The sequence below is a fragment of the Hippocampus zosterae genome, chromosome 13, assembly GCF_025434085.1.
Source record: "Hippocampus zosterae strain Florida chromosome 13, ASM2543408v3, whole genome shotgun sequence".
In the NCBI taxonomy this organism is placed as follows: Eukaryota; Metazoa; Chordata; class Actinopteri; order Syngnathiformes; family Syngnathidae; genus Hippocampus; species Hippocampus zosterae.
The window spans coordinates 4,025,530-4,045,617 of NC_067463.1; the positions used below are offsets into that span (position 1 = coordinate 4,025,530).

The 20,088-nt window shown below is 43.6% G+C and overlaps 1 protein-coding gene across 7 annotated transcripts in view; it reads left to right on the forward strand.

Moving 5' to 3' along the window:
- lrba (LPS responsive beige-like anchor protein) overlaps positions 1-19,535 on the forward strand; it is a 177,564-nt gene extending 158,029 nt beyond the window's left edge. For 3 of the 7 annotated variants that reach the window (XM_052083595.1, XM_052083599.1, XM_052083596.1), the window contains 8 exons: positions 1,187-1,379; positions 3,065-3,130; positions 5,837-5,992; positions 9,220-9,387; positions 11,849-11,950; positions 12,025-12,221; positions 17,486-17,637; positions 18,677-19,535. In XM_052083595.1, the coding sequence (XP_051939555.1) occupies positions 1,187-1,379; positions 3,065-3,130; positions 5,837-5,992; positions 9,220-9,387; positions 11,849-11,950; positions 12,025-12,221; positions 17,486-17,637; positions 18,677-18,767 (1,125 nt within the window). In that variant the 3' untranslated portion in view covers positions 18,768-19,535. The remainder of the gene's footprint in view (positions 1-1,186; positions 1,380-3,064; positions 3,131-5,836; positions 5,993-9,219; positions 9,388-11,848; positions 11,951-12,024; positions 12,222-17,485; positions 17,638-18,676) is intronic. The other 4 variants (XM_052083600.1, XM_052083601.1, XM_052083597.1 and 1 more) reach the window with 3 other exon arrangements.
- Positions 19,536-20,088: the final 553 nt, after the last annotated feature.

Below are 20,088 nucleotides of genomic sequence, written 5' to 3' on the forward strand. Positions count from 1 at the left end.
GTGAGCGAGTCCTAATGGTACCGCCAGTGTGTCTGTTTCGCTGTCGTACGCGCACACACGCAAGTACACACACACACACACAAAGTGGATTTACTTATTACTTTGATGTTAAACACAGATCTGTGTTCTCTTTACACGAGCTAAATGCTGCTTCGCGATTCATATGGACTAAAGGCAATAATAAGAATTAAAGCCATAGCGCGGCAAACCCTCCAAATGATCATCAAAAGGCAGAGGAACAAATAAAATATTCGCAATTGGGTTATTGTCAAAGTAGAAGCCCATGAATGCATCTAAAATGTCTTCGTCAAACCAAAATGGTCAACTTCCTCTTGAATTTTGGGTGTTGGTCCTTGAGAGTTTTTGGTGCATCTGGTTTTGACAGACATGTCCACCCAATTTGGTGTTGATCACTGAAACTGGTGACTCTGCCTGATTTTGTGTTTTTTTGCCAACCTACTTCAACCCAAAATGGCCAATTTCGTGTTCAGTTTCGGGTCCGTGGAACGTCTTCGTGCATCCTGTTTTTGCGTACAAGTATCTTTTTGCTATTTATCTTTGTTCACATGCATCTTTGTTCACAGAGCAGATGTTACTGCTATGCTCACGATAATTTTGTGCTTATATTTGCCACCATTTTTATCTTTCCAATTCTTTTGATACTATTTTTCTGTCATTACTTTATTAAAATAGATTTTGAAAAAACGTTTTTTGCGACTTTATCTACATTCCTGAGAACTGAGAAGCTGCCAATCAGATTTTATTGCAATAAAGTTCATTTTGATTCTATTTTTATGCTGACTTTTACTGTGTTAAAGTATATAGTTTTTGCTTAGGTTTTTTTTTAACAGTGTTTGCTGCTAAGTTGACTATTTTTGTTCCTTTATTTTTTTTTAAACGTTAACTCCTATTTGTGCTATCTTTCCTATTTTTTTCCAATCTTTAGTGCTGTTTGTTCTATCTTTTACTCATGGCTTTTTTCTTTTTTTTGGACTTCCTGGTTGAACTTTTCTCTCGACAAATAAAAGCCTCTCGGTGTTTCAAGCCACCTGTCCTGACGCTCTTTCTCCTTCTCTTTTTTTCCGCCCCTCCCCCGATAAAACCCCGTTTCCCCACTTTCCATCCTCATCGTGTCTGCACGTCGCCACCATCCCTCGTTTTGTTGGGGGGGGGCACACCTGAACAGTATCTTCTCCTGCAGACGCCGCTGATGTTCACAGAGCAGATGCAGCAGGACGTCATCATGGTGCTTAAGTTCCCGTCCAACTCGCCCGTGAGCCACGTGGCCGCCAACACGCAGCCGGGCTTGACGGCGCCCGCTGTCATCACCGTCACCGCCAGCCGCGTCTTCGCCGTCAACAAGTGGCACGGCCTGACAGGTCAGACGCCGGCACGTGCGCTTCCGATGTGTCAATGATCAGCGTTGTCTTTTTACACTCACATTTGCGATGCCGTTGTGTGCCAAAAGCACCTCAGATTTTTGGTGAATTTTTCCATTTACTCTTTTTTTTGTTATTGGTGTTATTTATATTTTGTATAATAACAAATAAGACAACAGAAATAAATGATATTTTTTATGCGTGTTTTTATTGAGAGAAGTTCATTTGTAAATCGTATACTTTATTTGTACTTTGCTAAAATATTTAGCAACAGTAATCTAGGTGTTTTTGCGATTTTTGATATTGCTATGTTGAGTAGTTTTTGCTCCTATTATTTCAACATCTTTGATCATTTAACTCAACTCATTTTACCTTAAAAAATATATATAACTATTTCTGCTATTTTTTATTTTTGCAGTTTTTACTATTTTTGTACTTTATTTGGTTTGTTTTGTGATCTTTACTCTTGTTATTTGTATTCCTGTTTTGCATTTCCAATACATAATTTTGCTGTTTTAATTTTTTTCTGCTATTTTTCACTCTTTCAATTTTTGCTATAATTGCCACTGATTTTGGCCCGCGCTCGTGTTTTTTATTTTTGCATTTTTGTCAGCGTACTAGCTCACGTATCTATGACTTTGAAATATTTTCCTGCATTCAAACAAGATTTTTGACTACGTTTTTTTTTTTTTTTGTCGTTATCTCCGCTGATTACCGAGAAGAATTTGGTGCATTGTCATTTTCCCGCCATCGTCATTCCTAAGATCTGTGACCACAGAAAAAATAAATAAATAAAAACCCACCCCCGTTCAATCTTCGACTGATCCGCTGGCGGGACGGCCCTTGATTTCGCGGGCGGGCGAGCGACTGCGTCCGCTGAGTGTACTTAGATCAAATGTGACACACTTAGCAGCCTTCGTTTGGCCAAACGTCCACCTCCATCCATCAGCTGAGCCCGATTCATTCCCGGGCCGTCCAACACTCTGGCAGGAATATCAAATTTGATCTTCCGAAATTTGTGAACGTGACAGCTGATCAAATGGGAGCGAAGCGGCCCATTTTGCCAGACTGCTGACATCTCATTGTCTTAATTAGTAATGTGTGCATATTTTGGGCGGTACGGTCGTCAACTAGTGATTCATTACGTAGCAGTATTGAGCCCGCGCTGAAAAGGAAACCCGAACGCTGAAAGATTAGTCATAATCCTATCAAATTAGTTTGAATTCAAAAGTATGATCTACAGATGACATTTGCAATAATTCTTCTGACTTTATATCCCAAGCGTAACCGCAATATACAGTCTCACTTTTTTTTTCTGAAGTATCCGACTCCCAAAATAGAGGACTGTTTGCAAATATCTCACAACACCAAGATCCCACCAGATAGCGCCAGAGTGCCAATTTTATGACTTTGGCCTGAGCACCGAAACAGTGAATGGATGGCATTTACAGTGAATATCCTCTCAAACTTCAGTTTTGTATTTTGTAATTAATACACACTGTAAGCTTTCTCAAAATCGACTTTCCCGCATTGCGCTTTGCAGTTTTTCCGACATCACGGCTGTGTGACTGCGGGGGTGGCGGCGAGTGACCACGTTGGTTGACTGCGGCCACAATGAAGTCTAATCCAGCCATCCACCCGCTGACATTTCACTAATCATCCCGTGTGTCTTGTTTCCCTTTCAGGTCACCCCAGCTCGGGGGTGCAGCAGCAGGACTACCAACTTCCTGTGGAGATCGACCCTCTTGTTGGTACGCTTCCTGTTTTTTGTTTTGTTTTTTTCAAAGAGCCATCACTGCACAAGCTCATATGTGCATGAAATGATTTTCATGACCGCAGACGCTTGTCTTGCCGTGATATAGGCCTTGCTCTCGCCCGCTGCCATTTGCATGCAAATTGGAATGCAATGAGCTGTGGCCTAGGCCCGGCATTTCATCATCAAGTACCCACCCCGCACCCACCATCCTTTCCATACCCCCCCCCCCCCCAACAACCCCACCCTTCCAATGCATCCTCTTTGCTTTAATTTGAGCGCCAGGAAAAGGACGCGTGTCAGCCGCAATGAATACGAATGCGGTAATAATGCGTGATTGAGAACGGGCTGACGATGGGCTGTCAGGACAAATATGGCCGCCTCTCATCCTTCACGACTTGTTTCATGATGATGATGATGATGATGATGATGCAGACGAGGAGGAGGAGGAGGAGTGGTGGTGGAAGTGGGCCACACTCGTGTATGTGCATGACTTCACCTCACTTACAACGTGGACACGCATCAGTCACTTTATTAGGGACACCTTGACCATTCTTGAAGAGCTGCATTTTTGATTGACGGTCTCCAGAAGGCTCTTTCTTCATGCGCCCTGCAACCTGATAACATGATGAGCTGTCCACTGTAGTAGCCGCCGTCCCTGAAAGGGTTTGTAGTGTCGTGAATCCCAGTTCATCTCATGAGCGAAGTTCCAGGCCCACTCGCAAACAAAATCGATCACAGTATTGATGAGTGCTATGTACCATGAATTCCGCTAGAGGGCAGTAATGCTAATTATATGGAGTGAGTTAGCCTGTTATGTTGAACAATAATGAGACCCCCCCCTTCAGCACAATGGCCGCATAACTCATTCCTGTGTGTTGGGTGTCTACAATCCATTTCAGATTTACAGTAGATTTATATTAGAACTACAGTCATACGAGCTAACCGACACAAAAGCCAGAGAGCTGTTGTGACTAACAAGCATGCAAACAAACATGCATTTAGATAGATGGGGGGGGGGGGCGATTGTAAATCGGAGCGAAGATGTTTCGGATCAATGTCGGATGAAAACAACGTAACAAATGGAGTATGCAGCGGGGGTCATCTACCACCTTGCGTCTCCACTTATACAGTGAGCGCCTCCACTGAGCCGATCTCGTGCTTATCAGCAATATATTTACACTTGGCGCATTCCAAAAAGCAGTGCTGGGGATGCTGGGAAACGTCAAAGCGCGCGGTGCAGGTGCCGCTGGCCTTTCTCACTTTCTCACTCCTCTTGACACCTGTTCTCTCGCCTTTTTGACACCCCCACATTCCAAATGGACTCATCCGTCACATAAAATAAACCCAAAGATGCCTCTTAAGGATGAGCGCGGGTCAGCCAAGTGCACTTTCTCACCAGCGAGCCTCCGTCCGGACTGCCGGAAGGTGAAGTCTGCATCGTTAGTCAGCCTCTCAGGGCCCGTAAACACCACCGTCAGCGTGTTTAATGTTTTCTTTCTTTAATCGCCGTGGCAACAAAATAGAATGCAGCCGTGTTGGAATGTGACCCCCGTTCATGGACTGTATTTCTTGTACTTTTATTGCTGTGATTATCGGACTGTCATCTTTGTTTATTACGCGCGGAGCACTAAATTTCAGATTCAGCAGATGTAACTAGATTAACTAAAGACCAAGATCAGAAAGAGAGCTAATCCCAGAATGTACTGGAGGTGACGCTCAAGAAGAAAGATCAGATAACAGTCGCACTTTTTCTCATATTGGGCTCGGCCTGCGAATTGTAATCAGGTCCGACTTGTATATATTAAAATTAAATTTACAGGTGGACTTTTACCCACAATCCATCCCTCCATAATGATGGTGATGGCAGAGAACAACTTCTGGTTAGATGTCAAACTTCAAAAATGTGGTCCTTTTTACTTTAAAACGGCTTACCTTAATTAGAATCCCACATCACATTGTGCCCGTAAGGTAGAATCAAAGTCAATTATTGAGTCTTTTGGGGCTATAAATAGTAAATCCATATTGTAGCGGATGCTGCATGCTAAGCTAGCTTTTTTTTGAGAGAGAGAGGCAATTTCTTCAACTTTCTTATGGCAAATATTTTGGTGCGTTACCGCCACCTTCTGAAATGAAGTGTGTGCATCCGAAACCGTTTATAACGGGGAGAAGCGGCAGTTTTGAATTCAACCGTAACTCGTTTGCCACCATCAACATAATTAGGGAAGGGGATGGATTTTTCGGTGCCACTTCTTGTCCTTATTCACGCAAAAGAAAATCCATCATTCCAGTCGGCCTCAAAATATTGAGGAATCTTGATTCAACAGGCCCGAAATAAAGTCCGGTTCACTTAAAACGATCTTTAGTACAATACTTTTCCAAATCGCATCGTTCAGAATTGACCTGCTCACTTATGAGAAGATAAACGGACGTCCAGTAGACTAGAGCAGGCTAAAAAGCGAGTCAGTGGAGAGTTTCCTGTTCGAAGTAAAAGAGCATAAACATTAGCTTAACCTCACTGTAGCCATGCGGCTAAAAAGGCTGGTCGATTTTGAACGGAATTGGGTGCTTCTAGGCCACAAAAAAAAAAGGACCGGCAGCCTTCCCCTTTTAGTCTGGTAGTTTTGAGGTTCTTCCGTCACATTCACAAGAGAAAAGCATCCTGGAGTTGATGGGACATGTTTTGCGTTCCCTCTCTCCTCAGCTAGCAACATGGGCAGCCACCGGCGGCAGATCTCGGACCTCCTGGATCAAAGCATCCAGATCAGCTCGCAGTGTTTCATCGTGACGGCCGACAATCGCTTCATCCTGCTCTGCGGATTCTGGGATAAGAGTTTCCGAATCTACTCCACAGACACGGGTAGGTCAACGCCGACTTGGCGCAGGCTCTCGCGATACCTCGTGAGGGATTGTGCTTGTCATATAATCAGGGAGGGGGGGAGTGCGATGTTGCTATGTTAGCATCACGAAGGTAAGAGAGGCGACAGTAGCGACAAAAATCCACAAAGGATGTGCATGAGCTTTGTTAACGTCACAGTCCAGCGAACCGATAAATAAATGGCCAGATTGATGCAATTCATTCAGGGGATAAGACTTGATAATATGGAACGACACCTGAATGATTTCTCATCTCTGAAAAGCTCTTGCGTTTTGCCCGTGAGTCTTTCTTTTCCCTCCCATGAAGCCAAATGTCAGCCCCGAACGCAGGATGCAAATTGCGGCTTTGATTAGCGTGAAATCCGCTAAGCCCGATCGTGCGGCAAAAAGACGCAAGCGTAGTAGCCAGAAAAGGAGGAAAAGGAGTTCTCGCGGCCTTGACTCAAGCACCATCCTCTGGACGCACACCAACGGCGCTCAAGGATCAAATACAAAATTATTATTCCGTCACATCTTGTCAGAGATTTTCTCGGACAAAGTTAAAGGAACGACTCGGCACACAGGAAAATTGTCTTCAATATCGGCGGGAGCGGACCTCTGAGAGCGAACGACGGTTGTTGCTCCGCGATCACACTCCAAGTCCCGTCTCCGCGAGTTCCACATTTTATTGTAACATATGCAAAATACAAGAAAAACACTGCCCCCAATATTTGCATGCCGCACCCCCGGTCGGGCACCTCAGTAGTGATTGGTTACCTGTTTTTCAACCTCGAACCACCAGTACATTGGCGCCTTTTCTGGCTGGTCTACATCGAATTAGCATGCTGTAGACTTTGCGGATGGTCAATGTCATCTGGGCGCGACGGGTGTTCTCAACTCGTCTTTTGTTGCTCAACCGCTGTTCCCGAATTATTCATTCCCCTTTTGTGACCGAGTTTCGCCTTCTCCCCCATGATCGCCCACCTATATTGACGTGCTAATCGTGGACTTCAACAGCCCTCCGGCCAGGTGGCCGGCGCCTTTGTGTGTAGGCATTTGGGGGTGCTGGATATGCACCCAAACGCTTCGATGTGCCCAAATAAATGAAACTTTAAACATGATACATTTTTGCTCATAGATTCTTCTAACACATCTGCAGCCAAGTTGCATTTACTGGACTGAGCAGTTATTCTCTGTTGGCTTTTGTTTACATATTTTATAGAATGAAATTCTTTTTGGGTGGATTTTTTTTCAAAACATGTATTTTAGTAGTTATTTATTCAATGTATTTTTATTTTGCTAATATTTGGATGACCCCATTTTGAGCAATGAGGTCATTTCTCATTATTCTGCTTGTTCATGTCATGCATTCCACCGAGAGCTGTTCAGAATGTTTTCTCTCCCGTTTGTTCCGGCCAATGCAGCCATCGGGGAGTAGGTCGGGGCTCCGGAATGAAACTGTCCCGCCTTCATCTGCACGCAGCTCTTTGCTCTATTCTATTTCTTTTGCACTTGCAATCCTCCACAAAGTGCCTCCGAATCAATTTCACCAGGTCGTGCAACCCCTCCCCGCATGTTTAATAGAGGTGAGGTGGTGCGCGTGTGCATGTGTGTGTAAAGATGGCTCTATTGTGTCTCTGCCACTGGGGTGTGCAGGTGGAACACGGTTTAATCGCACACACTCAAAAGCTGCCCGGCCCCCACCCACCTTCCGCAACAGGGCGGTTAACAATTACACAGGGCTGATTGCTACATGAAGTCTCACGTGTCCAATCTCGTCTGTGCGTGCGTGCGTGCGTGCGTGTGTGTGTGTGTGTGTGTCTCGAGAAAAGTGATTGTCAGATTGTGAGAGACTATATGAGTAAGTGCGATCTTGTGTGTGTGTGCACGTGCGTGTGTGTGTGTGTGAGTGATCAATTGTGTGGGGGGTGTGGGTGTGAGAGAATGGAAGTGTGTGTGTCGCGAGAACGTATGAAAATGAGTCTGCCTGCGAGAGAATAAGAGGCTATGAGTGTGTGTGTGTTGAGAGTGTGACAATGCGTGTATTTGTGTGAGAGCAGATTTGTGTGAGCGATTGAGCGTTTGTGCATACTTTCGAATGAGAGTAGGTCCGCTCGCGTGCATTCAATAGCCTGTGTGTTTATCAAGACGTCAAACGCTTGACATGGTTGGTTTCGAGGCCGCCCTCTTGAATAACACTCATCTTTTCACGCGATACAACTCAATTAGGTGGACGTTTTTAGATTTTTTTTTTCCCTTGGGGTGCAAATGTCAAGCGGGACTTTGACGGGCCGAGGTCGCTCTTAATGAGGATTAGACGGCGAAGCCGCGGTCGATGGAGGAGCTGAAATCTGACAGCAATTAGCCTCTCGCACACGCGGGACAAATATTTATTCTCGCAGAGTCGGAGCGCTCGTGTGTTGATCTTGCAGGACGAGCAGACGGACGGTGACAAAAAGTGCAAACAGCCGCCATCCCGTCCCGCTATTATCCCGTCATTCGCCGCTTTGGATGACACTCGAGTTCCATAACATTAGTGACACTTCTGAATTCGGACCCACATTGGAATAGTTTGGCCCTGGGTGAAGTTCATCTGAATTTTCATTGATCCGTCGTGTTCAAAATATCCGATTTTTCACATGTCCCTAATGAAGTGACCCCTCCATGAGAAATTGTGCGCATGAAAATCATGCCGGGGTGATTGTTCCATGATCAAACGAGTATGTTTCAGAGAAATGTTGGAAAATATATTTTCACGTTCTTAAATGCCCCCCAAAAAGTTCTTTTTAACCCAAAAAAAAATCATAAAACTAAAATAAAGGAAAACTAATCCCAACTTCGCAACAAGCGTCCGAGAGAAGCCAAATCACTGCAAGATTCATTGTTTTTCACCTTATCAGATTCATTTTGTGACTCAATAGTCTGCTATTTTAATGCTGACACACACACACACACACAAAATGCAAAAACACCATCGTTGGACTGACGACAGTAGCATCAACACGGTGCTAATTATTAACGTGAGCAGTCGCAGCGCATCCAGACGGAACATACGGCAATACTCACAGGCATATATTCTTTATCCTTTGCCAAGATCACCCATTGAAATTATTGCATTAGATGACCGTGTTTATGTATTATTTATGGATTTATGAAATCTTGATGCAGAAACCAAATGACTCCATGTTGATGCTTCCCTTTTTGTTTTTTGTGGGGGTTTTTTGTCGGTAGGCAAGCTGACTCAGATCGTGTTCGGTCACCGCGACGTGGTGACGTGTCTGGCCCGGTCCGAGTCGTACATCGGCGGCGACTGCTACGTGGTGTCAGGCTCGCGTGACGCCACTCTGCTACTGTGGTACTGGAACGGCAAGCTAAGCAGCATCGGCGAGAGCGCCGCTAGTAAGTGCACAACACACACACAATCTTGATGGGAGACTGGAAAAGTTCCTTGGAGGTGCTACCAAACGCTAGGCTACACAAGGAAACCAAAAGCAGACTCTCATATAAACGCAGTTCAGTTCCAAATTTGCTTATTCAGATTTACTTTATTTTATTTAGGGGTGGAGGCGTGCAGGTCACACGGTCGATAAATGTGAAAAATGTTACTTTTGCGAGGGGAGGCTCGCAAAACACATTTACAATGTGTGTATATGCCTCACATATCCAGATAAATCTCGATCCATCCATATTTTGATCTGGACAGTGTATATCAAAAGTCACCCCCGTTCTAACGGCAGATTATTGTGATATGAGAGCAAGATAAATCATTTCAGACTCTCAGTTGAAAAACAAATCACTCTTTGGGGAACTTTTCGTCTCATAATCGGTTTTCATCTTTGATCATTTCATTTTAGTTAAAAAAAAATCAACTTCATTCCCATTTTAATTAATAATTATTGATTGTTGTCCTACTAATTATTTGAAATCAGATGTTATTTTCCTGTCAAGAAAATACCATCAATGCTTTTTTTGTTCTCTGTACATTTTTGCAACTTTCCCTTTCGAGTCAATTTCAATATAAACAAATTTAATTTCCTTCAGAATGATTCCATTGTTTCACAATTATCTTTACTTTCACAAATACCTTTGAGGAATTATAATAGACCCTAAAATGTTTTCCGCTCCTTTCAAATCAAAACAGCTCAAAGAACAAAAAAAAGAATACGGCCTATTGGATTTGATCAAACCCGATTGTGTAACGAATCTTGTCGACTGTCAACATGATTTGTGTGTCAGTCCACGGCAGAGCTGACGAAGCCTTCAATGCCACATTGCAAGAGACGGACCGCAGTGACACACTCACAATGCCTGACTTTGCCTTTCTGTCTTTTCCCAAAAGCCGAATCGCTCATGTAAATGCACACCAAAAGCTCACTCGTGGCACATTGCACTCGGTTGCACATCACACACACACACACACACACACACACACACGCGCGCGCGCACACACACTAAAGGCCTCCGATTGGCTCAAGTGCAGCTTGCATCGATTCCTCAGACAACGTCGCCATCAGCTGGTCACACTCAGAAATGACACTTGACTGTTAGCCGCTTGTGTATTTTTTTTTTTTAATTGAGAAAATAAAAATAAAAAGAGTACAAAAGTGGCAAGGGCTTCTCTGCAGATGAACGACTTTTTAGTTTTTGTAAGCGTCCAAGCATTGGCACACTAAAAGTATCACATTGCATTTGATGTTTGCATGTGCTCAAGCTCAAGATACGGCGCAAATAATTAAAAATGTCAGTAAAGTCCAAACTTAGTACAGACGAAATTCCGTATTTTTGTGGTTTTTTTTTTTTTTTTTGGTGGCTTGGGGGGGTTCCTTTCAGCTCGTGCCAAAGCAAACGCGCATAAATGCTTCCTCCTCTTCTTCGTTTTCGGCTTCCAACATGTGCTCTCAAACGGAAACATCTGCCGACGGCAAAATGGAAAGCATCAAAGGCATGACAACATTCCAAAATGACTGTCAATGACTTCATATTTGAATGATGATTGTAAAAAAAAAAAAAACGAAAAATATGGAGCATTCTTTTGACATTGTTGTATTGTTTTTTACAAATACAACATTTAAATTTAGAAAAAGAACGTGGATTTGTTTTTTTGTATTGTTTTTTTTTAAACAATTTAATAATGTCATTGAACTCATTCTATGCAAAGGACATTTTTTTTAAATATTTTTTTTCATAATTTTGGAAATGATGATTATAAAAATCAAAAAATATGGATTATTCTTATAACATTGTTGTTTGTCTTTTTCCAAATACATAAATTTTTTAATTTAGAAAACCAATTAGATTTTTTTTATATATATAATTTTGCAAAGTCATTGAACTCATTCCATGCCATGGACATTTTTTTCAGGATTTTTGAAGAATTGGCCAATCAATGCCAGGTACATAGACATATTTTTTCATGTGGAGCCCGGAATTAGCTGCTTACTTCTGAAACCTCTTCAGTGGTTTTTCGACATGGTAGTCATGACATTTTAAAACTGCAACTGCTTCGTGACTTTCTTGTCCTCTTATTTATTGATTTATTTTAAGAAACCATCATTCAAACCAAAAGACATTCAAATTCTGTTCCATCGTCCGAAACGGCATTTAAATAAACATTCACAGGCTGAAAATTTAAATTTTATTTATTTTATTTATTTTTTTAAACGCTTCCAAGACCGACTCCAACCAGCAATTTGAATTCAAAAGCTTCCTCGTGATTAGTTTCATCACTTCCAGTCATCAGGTCCGGGACCGTCTTGCTCTTCATTGGTTTGGGTCACCGAAACAACCAACGGGGTCTCGTCTGACCACAAATGGCTTGACTGTCGTGCGCGGGTGGTGACGCGAGTGTTTGTTTCCCCAGCAGGCATCACCACACCTCGGGCCATCCTGACGGGCCACGACTGCGAAGTCACGTGCTCCTGCGTGTGCGCCGAGTTGGGTCTGGTCCTCAGCGGATGCAAAGGTCAGCCGCTTTCCGCTCCCGCCGCTTTGCCCCGACTCCCTCTAAATCCCCAAACCCCCACGTGGTATGTGCAGAGGGTCCGTGCCTGATCCATTCCATGAACGGGGACCTGTTGCGCACCCTCGAGGGCCCGGAGGGCTGCTCGCGGCCGCGCCTCATCCAGGCCTCAGCCGAGGGCCATTGCGTCATCTACTACGACAAAGGACAGTTTGGGGTCTTCAGTGTCAATGGGAAGCTGCTGGGGCACATGCGGGTGGAGGACGCCATCAAGGTCGGTCAACGCATTGCAGCTAATACAAAAAAAAAAACAATCTGCAAAGATTTTTTTTGGTACAAAAATCAACACATTGCGGTTATTGCAACAACAAAAAAACTGCCAAAAAAGCCAGATTTTTTTTGTATACATTTTTGCTCATTTTTTTTTAAATTCCTTTTTAAAAAAAACACTGACACATTACATTATAAACAAAAATATTTCAAATATTTATAAGTTTATTTTTTAAGTTGGTATAGATTTATAAAAAAATATCTTCTGAATTTTGTCTGTCTTAAATTGGTCGGGCAATTAAAATTGGTCTGTGCCTAATTAAAACTACTCAAGAACAATTTAGCTTCGAAAAAAAAAATGTTGCTTGTTACGTCTGTGTGTCGTGTCGCCGCCTCCTTATTGGTCAGTCCACATGCCAAATGTTACCTGCCCGACGACTTCCTTTTCATCGGTCTGTGTTCATGCTAGTCATTACATGGGATAGTTTTTCCATTATGTCACTTCCTGAGGCCAATGATATGGGAGGGGGGTCCTCGTGTAAGTCACCCTGATTAAAGGCCCATTCTGAACAGGCCTCGCGGCCCTTTCACGCAGAGAGGAAACGCTCCTTTTGATGGGCGCCGCTCGTTGTCAGCTCGCATCGGGTACGCGGCGCCCGCGCGACGATTGAACATTCCGCACTTGCCGTCGGGCTCGCACACCTACGCCATTAACCCCCCAACCCAACCCCCAGCAGCCGTCTCACGTTCCCAGACTTCCTCTCTGCTTGGCTAAAATGACACAGGATGGCAGCTACCGCCTTGGCCTGGCCCGACCCGTTGTTTCCGGCCTGGCCTGGGAAATGTAAATGTACGCCGCGCGTCTGTTTCCCATTAGGAAGCCTCCGGTGATTGTCGGGTTGCCGGGATTGCCGCTCTCACTCACACCACTGCAAACATGGCCGCTGTGAAATGTACGAAGGCAAGTCTGTAAGTTCACGAGAGGGAAAAGGAATGATTCCCCGTGAGATGTTAGCCTGGAAGCAGACGCCTTCCCACAGAAGTTTGACATTGTCCGTTCGATGAGGCTTTCATCCTTTCCGTTTGCCCTCCAAAATGTTTCGGGGTGTAACGGTGCGCGTATTTGGATTATTTGCTCTATATATATATATATATATATATATATATAAAATAACCAAAACAGAATTCAATGATTTGCAAATCCTTTTCCAACTCTATTTAATTCACACCATAAAGACACTATTTCATATTCAACTTGATCAACTCGATTGTCCCAGCAAATACTCGTGACTTTGAATTTCATGGCCGCTACGCGCTCCCAAAAAAACAGACTGAGAAACCTGCGGAATTTTTTGCGAGTATGCGTAGACCAAATTTAAGGGAGAAATGGAAAAAAAAGTTGTTTATTATTCAATAAAATGTGTTATTTATTTAACAAAGCAAAATATATATAAAATGGAGTTATTTATTTTCGGGTCTGAATGCTTGTTGAATATTCAATAGAATTTTTAGAAGAATATCCAAATACCAAAATATTTGATAACGACATCCCTGATTGTGATTTTAATGTTATTATTAATTTTCTTAGAATTATTATTCCACTTGGTTGCGAATTTGTTCTTTCATCCCTCCACGATCCTCATGAGCGTCGCGGGCGCGCTGGCGCCTTTGCCAGCCGTCTTCGGACCCCCTCAACCAAAGGCGCTTTTTTTTTTACCTTAAGTTTAACCTGAAGCCAGTTTTAATTTGAAGCCATGGTTGTTGAATAAATGTGTTATATAATAATGTGTTCCTCAAAAATGGAGTAAGCTGACCAAATAGATTTTGCTTCTTAATGTTTTTTTTTCCAGGTCGGTAGTTAGGTTACGTGTGATTTTGCATGTCAACTATTTCACGAAACATTAAAGAGGCTCCAAAAACGTCCGTGCCCATCCTCACGTCGTAATTTACAAATTCACAATATATGACTTTTTCCCCCCCTTGTTAAACTTTTAAACCTTTATGTCATCGTATTTTATTGGATTTGATTTGGACAAAAAAAACAGTGAAAACATCGGACTTAATTCTCATCATATGTCATTGCTTTCAAAATATGTCCCGTTTCTTCTTGTGGCGTTCAGATGTTTGTTTGTTTGTTTTTCTTTTCATTTCTGTTGCGTTGAGGGGGGGGGGGGGTACAGTTGGCGTGAGGATCATGAAGGGGTTAGCGGGGGACCCTTGGAAAAATGTCTCCCTTGCGAGTCGTCCATGGACCCAGAAAATTTGAGAACCCCCAACTTTCGACTCGGGGCCTTAACGGTGCCGTAAATCTCGACTCTTTTGCTCCCATTTGTACCTGCGAGAAGTTGAGAGAATTTGAGCGCATTTTCTCGTGGAGTCATACGAGCCGGCCGGGCCAGCTTACCTCCCGCTGAGCGGCGGAACGTTTGCCTTGTGCGGTCGCTCGTCCGGCGGAGGATTTACGAGCAAGCGAGCGGCGGCCCGCCTTTTCTGCCGGCGCGGCGCCTCCTGCTGGGCGTCGGCGAGGTCGTGCACTCTAGAATATTTTCAGAAAAGCAGAAACGATTGCGTCGTAAACCCCCGGAAAATGGGTCGTGTCAGAATGATGAACTCAGACCTGGGTAGGTCATTTTGCGTCCAAAATATGGAAAATTGACTTGTGTCAAATAATGAATAGGCTCTTTGGACTTTCTGCCTTTCCATAAAGTTCACGAGGGACGTGCAAGTACCGATTCCAGAAATCAGTATCGGTTCATCGTTCACCTCATTTCGAGGTATCTGGTCCTCGTGACGGGTGTCGATACAAGGCGACAATACCGAAGGCCGTCGATACTCGCCAACGATACTGAAGGCCCCCCCAAAAAATCGGATATTGGCTAACTCTTCTTCAGCAGTAGTTGGCGCTAAACTGCCACGTTTTGACACATGGCGGACTCCACGCGTATCTGAAAGGAATCTCAATTCCCTGTCATTGTGTTCATTGAAATTTTACTGTGAAAAGGGCATCGATACTTGGAATCAGTGGCAGTGAATGATCAAGGTTGAATGCGCATCCTGGCGTAGATCTGAAAACAGTGGTGTTGAAAATCCCTCCATTTCAAATCATAAATCACAAAACGCTTAAGCAGAGCTAGACTGTTGTTGGCTGCGCAGATGTGTATTTTCCACACACTCTAAAAAAAGAAATGCTAACCATCCATTTTCTACTGTGCGGAAACTCAAATCTGAGACATTTTGGCTGCTTTTGCACGTTAAAAACGACAAAACAGTGGTCTCAAAGAGACAAAATGCAAAGTAGATCTGCAGTGTCGCCGCATGCACAATATCATCGCAACACAAAGAACAGATGCTTTTGTTACTTTTTGCATCCATGACAGAATTCAAACTGCCGCCGCCAAAACTCGAAACACGACTGTAAGCGGAGCTGCAAAAGAATGACATCCATTCGTTCTGCGCATTCTATCAAGAAACGCAGATACGGCGGCGCTGTTGGAGACACGAACCGACGTTGGCTCCCGTCCCCATTTTTATCTGCTGAGTCACGTGAAAGCCACCTGCGAGGAGGCAAATGCTCCACGTCGGGCGCAGTCGTTGATTTGTGTACTTCCCAGCCGTGCCGCGTTGGGGCCAGCAAGTGAAGCAGAGTAAATGTCGGCCTCCCGGCGGGGGACGACTTTGTAGCGAGTCTGGAACAGTGGGCGGGCGGGAAACACTACAAGTCGCGGGAGGGGGCCGATGACTTCCACATTTTCTACACATCGTTTGATGCCTTCCATCCTATCCACAAAGGAAAGTCATTCCCATTGCTTGCCCATGTGAAAAAATACCCAATTTGTGTTCCAAATCCAACCACTTAGCAGAGCAGTCATATTTGTTGAATGCAATTACAACTGTTTTCTGCGGCGTCATGGATAAGTCAACTGCCCGAGCGTTGAAAGCTTTCCGGTTTGTGTGGCAGTAAATGTGGAACTCCCGTCTCGGACACACGTTTGTAGCAGACGAGGATTTCTGAGGATTATGTCGGAAATGTTCATTAACGCCACAAAAAAAAACATTCTCGTCATTTTTCACCCAACTAGAAATATGGCTGTATAGTCTGCACATTTTGGGGGGAAATAACAGTGGGCCAAAGAGAGAGCCTTGAGGAACACTGAGTGAAATATTAACCGTTGGCTATCGAGCATGTGAGGTGAGCGGTTTCAACAGAACTGATAATTGCATTGTCATGATTGATCTTACTTGTCAAGACACCCGGCAACTCTTTTTAAATGGTGTGCAAAATGTCATAACGTTTTCTTTCACTTTTGCGGGCTGATTTGAAAAGTTCCGCCATCCGTCATTGTGGCAAAACAATCGTTTGCTTCCACTTCAAGGCATCGACGGTCATCATTTTCCTCAAACTCTGTCATGTTCCAGTCGCGGCAGCCACGTCGGATAGCGTAGTCGCGCGCCAATTAAGCCCACGCTTGATGGAAACCAGAACTCCCGATCACGCGCTTGGAAAACGACACACAAACACAACCCGCTCTGATTTAGGCCGCCGTCATTTGTGCCTCGCATGGATTCCTCCAAACCGACGTTTTAAGTTTCACTTTCACCTTTAATGTGATTTTGATTCAACACACGTGTCGCCGCCCCCCTCCCCCCCCCCCGGTCATGACCACGCCACCTGCGAGGAAAGAAACGCGTGATGTCGTCCGTAAGCCGGCGACGGCGATCGGTGATTTGTGTGCTTCTCGGCCGCGTGTTGCGGAGGCGAGCGGGAAAAGCCGAGTAAATGTCAGCCTCGCAGCGGGGGAACACGTCGTTGCGGCGACGCGCTGGCGGGAGGACCATGTTGCATCCATATTTTACACTTATTTTACGAGGTTCTTTTAAATCGGAAACACAGATAGCATATACTCTTATTTGGCCCTTAAAAAAATACAATAAAAAATAAATCGTGGTCCAAAAAAGGGCAAATGACTTCAGAATTACACTTGAAAGCACATGAGGGATTTTGTGAAAGTTATCTTTTTAATTTGTTCCAAGAAAATGCAACCTTTACAGTCACACTGTAGTATTGTGAGGACAAGAAAGTCGCAAGCTGCAATATTGAGGTAAAATAACCTTTTGGGAGAACTTCTTTTTTTTAAGAAAAATGAGTTTAAATGATTTCATTAAAATCCTGACAAAGAATATTACCATTTTTTTCATCATCTGTTTTCAGGAAAAATTGGGAATGATTTTGGTGAGAAAAACGTGTTTGTTGTGTTTCCCCATCGGCAGGCGATGCTGCTGAGTCGCGACGGTCAGTATCTGCTGACGGGCGGCGACGGCGGCGTCATCTCCGTCCTTCGGGTACACGACCTCAAGCCGCTGTTTGCCTACCCGGGCTGCGACGCCGGCATCCGCTCCATGGCCATGTCTCATGACCAAAGGTCAGCAAACTGCAGCCACTTCACCAAAACACTCCCGGTCGCCATGAGTGCCTGACCGATTTTATCGGCTGGCTGATGATTTCATCATTTATTTTTTTCAGACATATGATCACATTAGAAAAAGACGTAGAATTGGCAAAAAAAAAAAATCTGCCAATTTTTGCCTGTTAAATGAATAGTGTTGTACATCAATCAAACGTCCTTCCTGCGATTCATATCTTTGTTGTTGTAAGTGTTAAGGGTACAAAAAAATATCGTTATTTTACCCATTAGCTATTAGATCGGCTGATTAATCACTTCTCTGAATTTTCCTCTGCCAAAAATCGGCATCGGCCACAAAAAAAAAAAAGCTAGATCGACTCAGCCCACGTAGTCATCACCTCACTTCACCAACTGCTTTAAGTTGCATTTAAAATGTACCTGAACAAAAGTGAATCCATTAATAAATAAATAAAAACAGTTCTTTAGCATGACACATAACGAACTAACTAGCGTATTTTCCGCATTAAAAAGCGCACCGAAAAGCCTTCCGTTTTATTAAAAGCTCACAGTGCACCTTAAAATCCGATGTGTACGGTCATTACGGTAATGTGTCGACCCCAAAATGGCTCTTGCTCGAGACATGCTAACAACGCAGAATTCAAACGCGGATACGCAGTTGAACACGGACATAGAGCAGCGGCAAGAAAGTTCTACGTTAATGAGTCAAACGGTATAACTTGCTGTTGGTCAAGTGAACTGTCTCGCTGATTTATTGAACACATTTAACTGACATCTGATCGTTCTGTTGGGCTTTCCATGAGCATAGCTCCATCTAGTGGATGCATTGTAGATTGTGTCTTACAATGCGGCGCGTCCAATATATGAAAAAAAATGACAATTTAGGCCATTCATTGGAAGTGCGCCTCATAATCCAGTGCGCCTTTTAGTGGGGAAAATACGATAACTAAATAAATACATAAGTGTTGCGGGAATGCCCAACAGAAAATAATAATTCCTGAAATAAAATAACTTTGCCCGTGTGGTTGATGTGATGCAGGTGCATCATCACAGGCATGGCGTCGGGCAGCATCGTGCTGTTCTACAACGACTTCAACAGGTGGCACCACGAGTACCAGACCAGGTACTGACCCCAAACCCAACCAACCAAGCTACCAAAACACGCGTGACGCAAACATCACCCTGTCAGCGGCGCCGTGCGGAGTCGATGCTGAATGTATCCCAGCAAGAAGTTATTTTTCAAAACCACCACAGAAGAAACTGAGATATATATATATACAGTACATATTATATATTTTTCAGATAACAATGAAGAATTGTTTTTTCTGTGGGGGGGGGGGGGTGAGGGGTTGCGCGTGGTTGTCATGTGGTTTAAAAACACAGTTTTTAGCTTTAAGAGTCTATTTTCCTCTTTTCGTGTCACGCGTAACAATGCAAATATTTCCTGCGTACTATAGGGTGAATGTTGTACTTTGTGTGTGCGTGTTTGGGATTGATGAAGTTGCAACATTTTCACGAGTTGCTAATCGGAGGGGATTTATACAAATATGTATGTAAATCTATATCGGTATATAGATCTATACACTTTCACTGTTATCTTCCGTATTTAAAAACAGCCATCTGCGCATCATTGGCTGACTTTGTTTTGTTGTTGTTGCATAAATGACTGAGCAATCGAGAAACGGCGTGAAAAAAGTTCAACGGCTAACATTAGTGGCGTAAGAGGACGGTTTTCTCGCGTTACCGTGTCACGTGACCACATCCAACCAGTCATCACGAGGATTCCATTGTTAAACTGACATCTGATTGGGTTTTTTCCCCTCCCTCTTGTGTTGTTGTGTGTGTGCGCGTGCGCGCGTGTAGGATTCTGACAAATAAATGGAATTTTCTAACGTCAACTTATCTACTGACTGGTGACTTGCCAAACACCCAAAAATTGAGACATTCCCCCAAGGTTTTTTTTTTAATGCAACACACGTGTGAAGAAGTTGTCAAAAAGTGCAAAATATTAGTTTCGTCGTTCACGGGGAAGCAAAATGTGCAGTTTACACCGTCCATGTTTTGGTTTGGAAAGAAAAATGCAACACAGGTGTGAAGCGGTTCTCCAAAAATGTTTATCCACAAAATTGCAATGAGTAGTCATGTTTGAGTCAGTGAAGAAACATTTCACGCGAGTGTAAAATGTGAATTATACAGCAGAATTTTGGTTTTGCAATTACACAAAAAACAAGCCTGCAAATGCATTTCACTTTATACAGAAAAAAACGTAACACAGATGCGAAGCCGTTTTCATTCACGTTTTGACGTGGCGAAATGATTCAGTGAAGAACAATGCAACGAGTTTGTGTTCAGTGATTCACAGTAAAAGCTATTTTTTTTCCGTGAAACAGTGCTCATACTAATAAATAGTTAAGGGAAACGGGGGACATCAAAATCTGACCGCATCTTTCC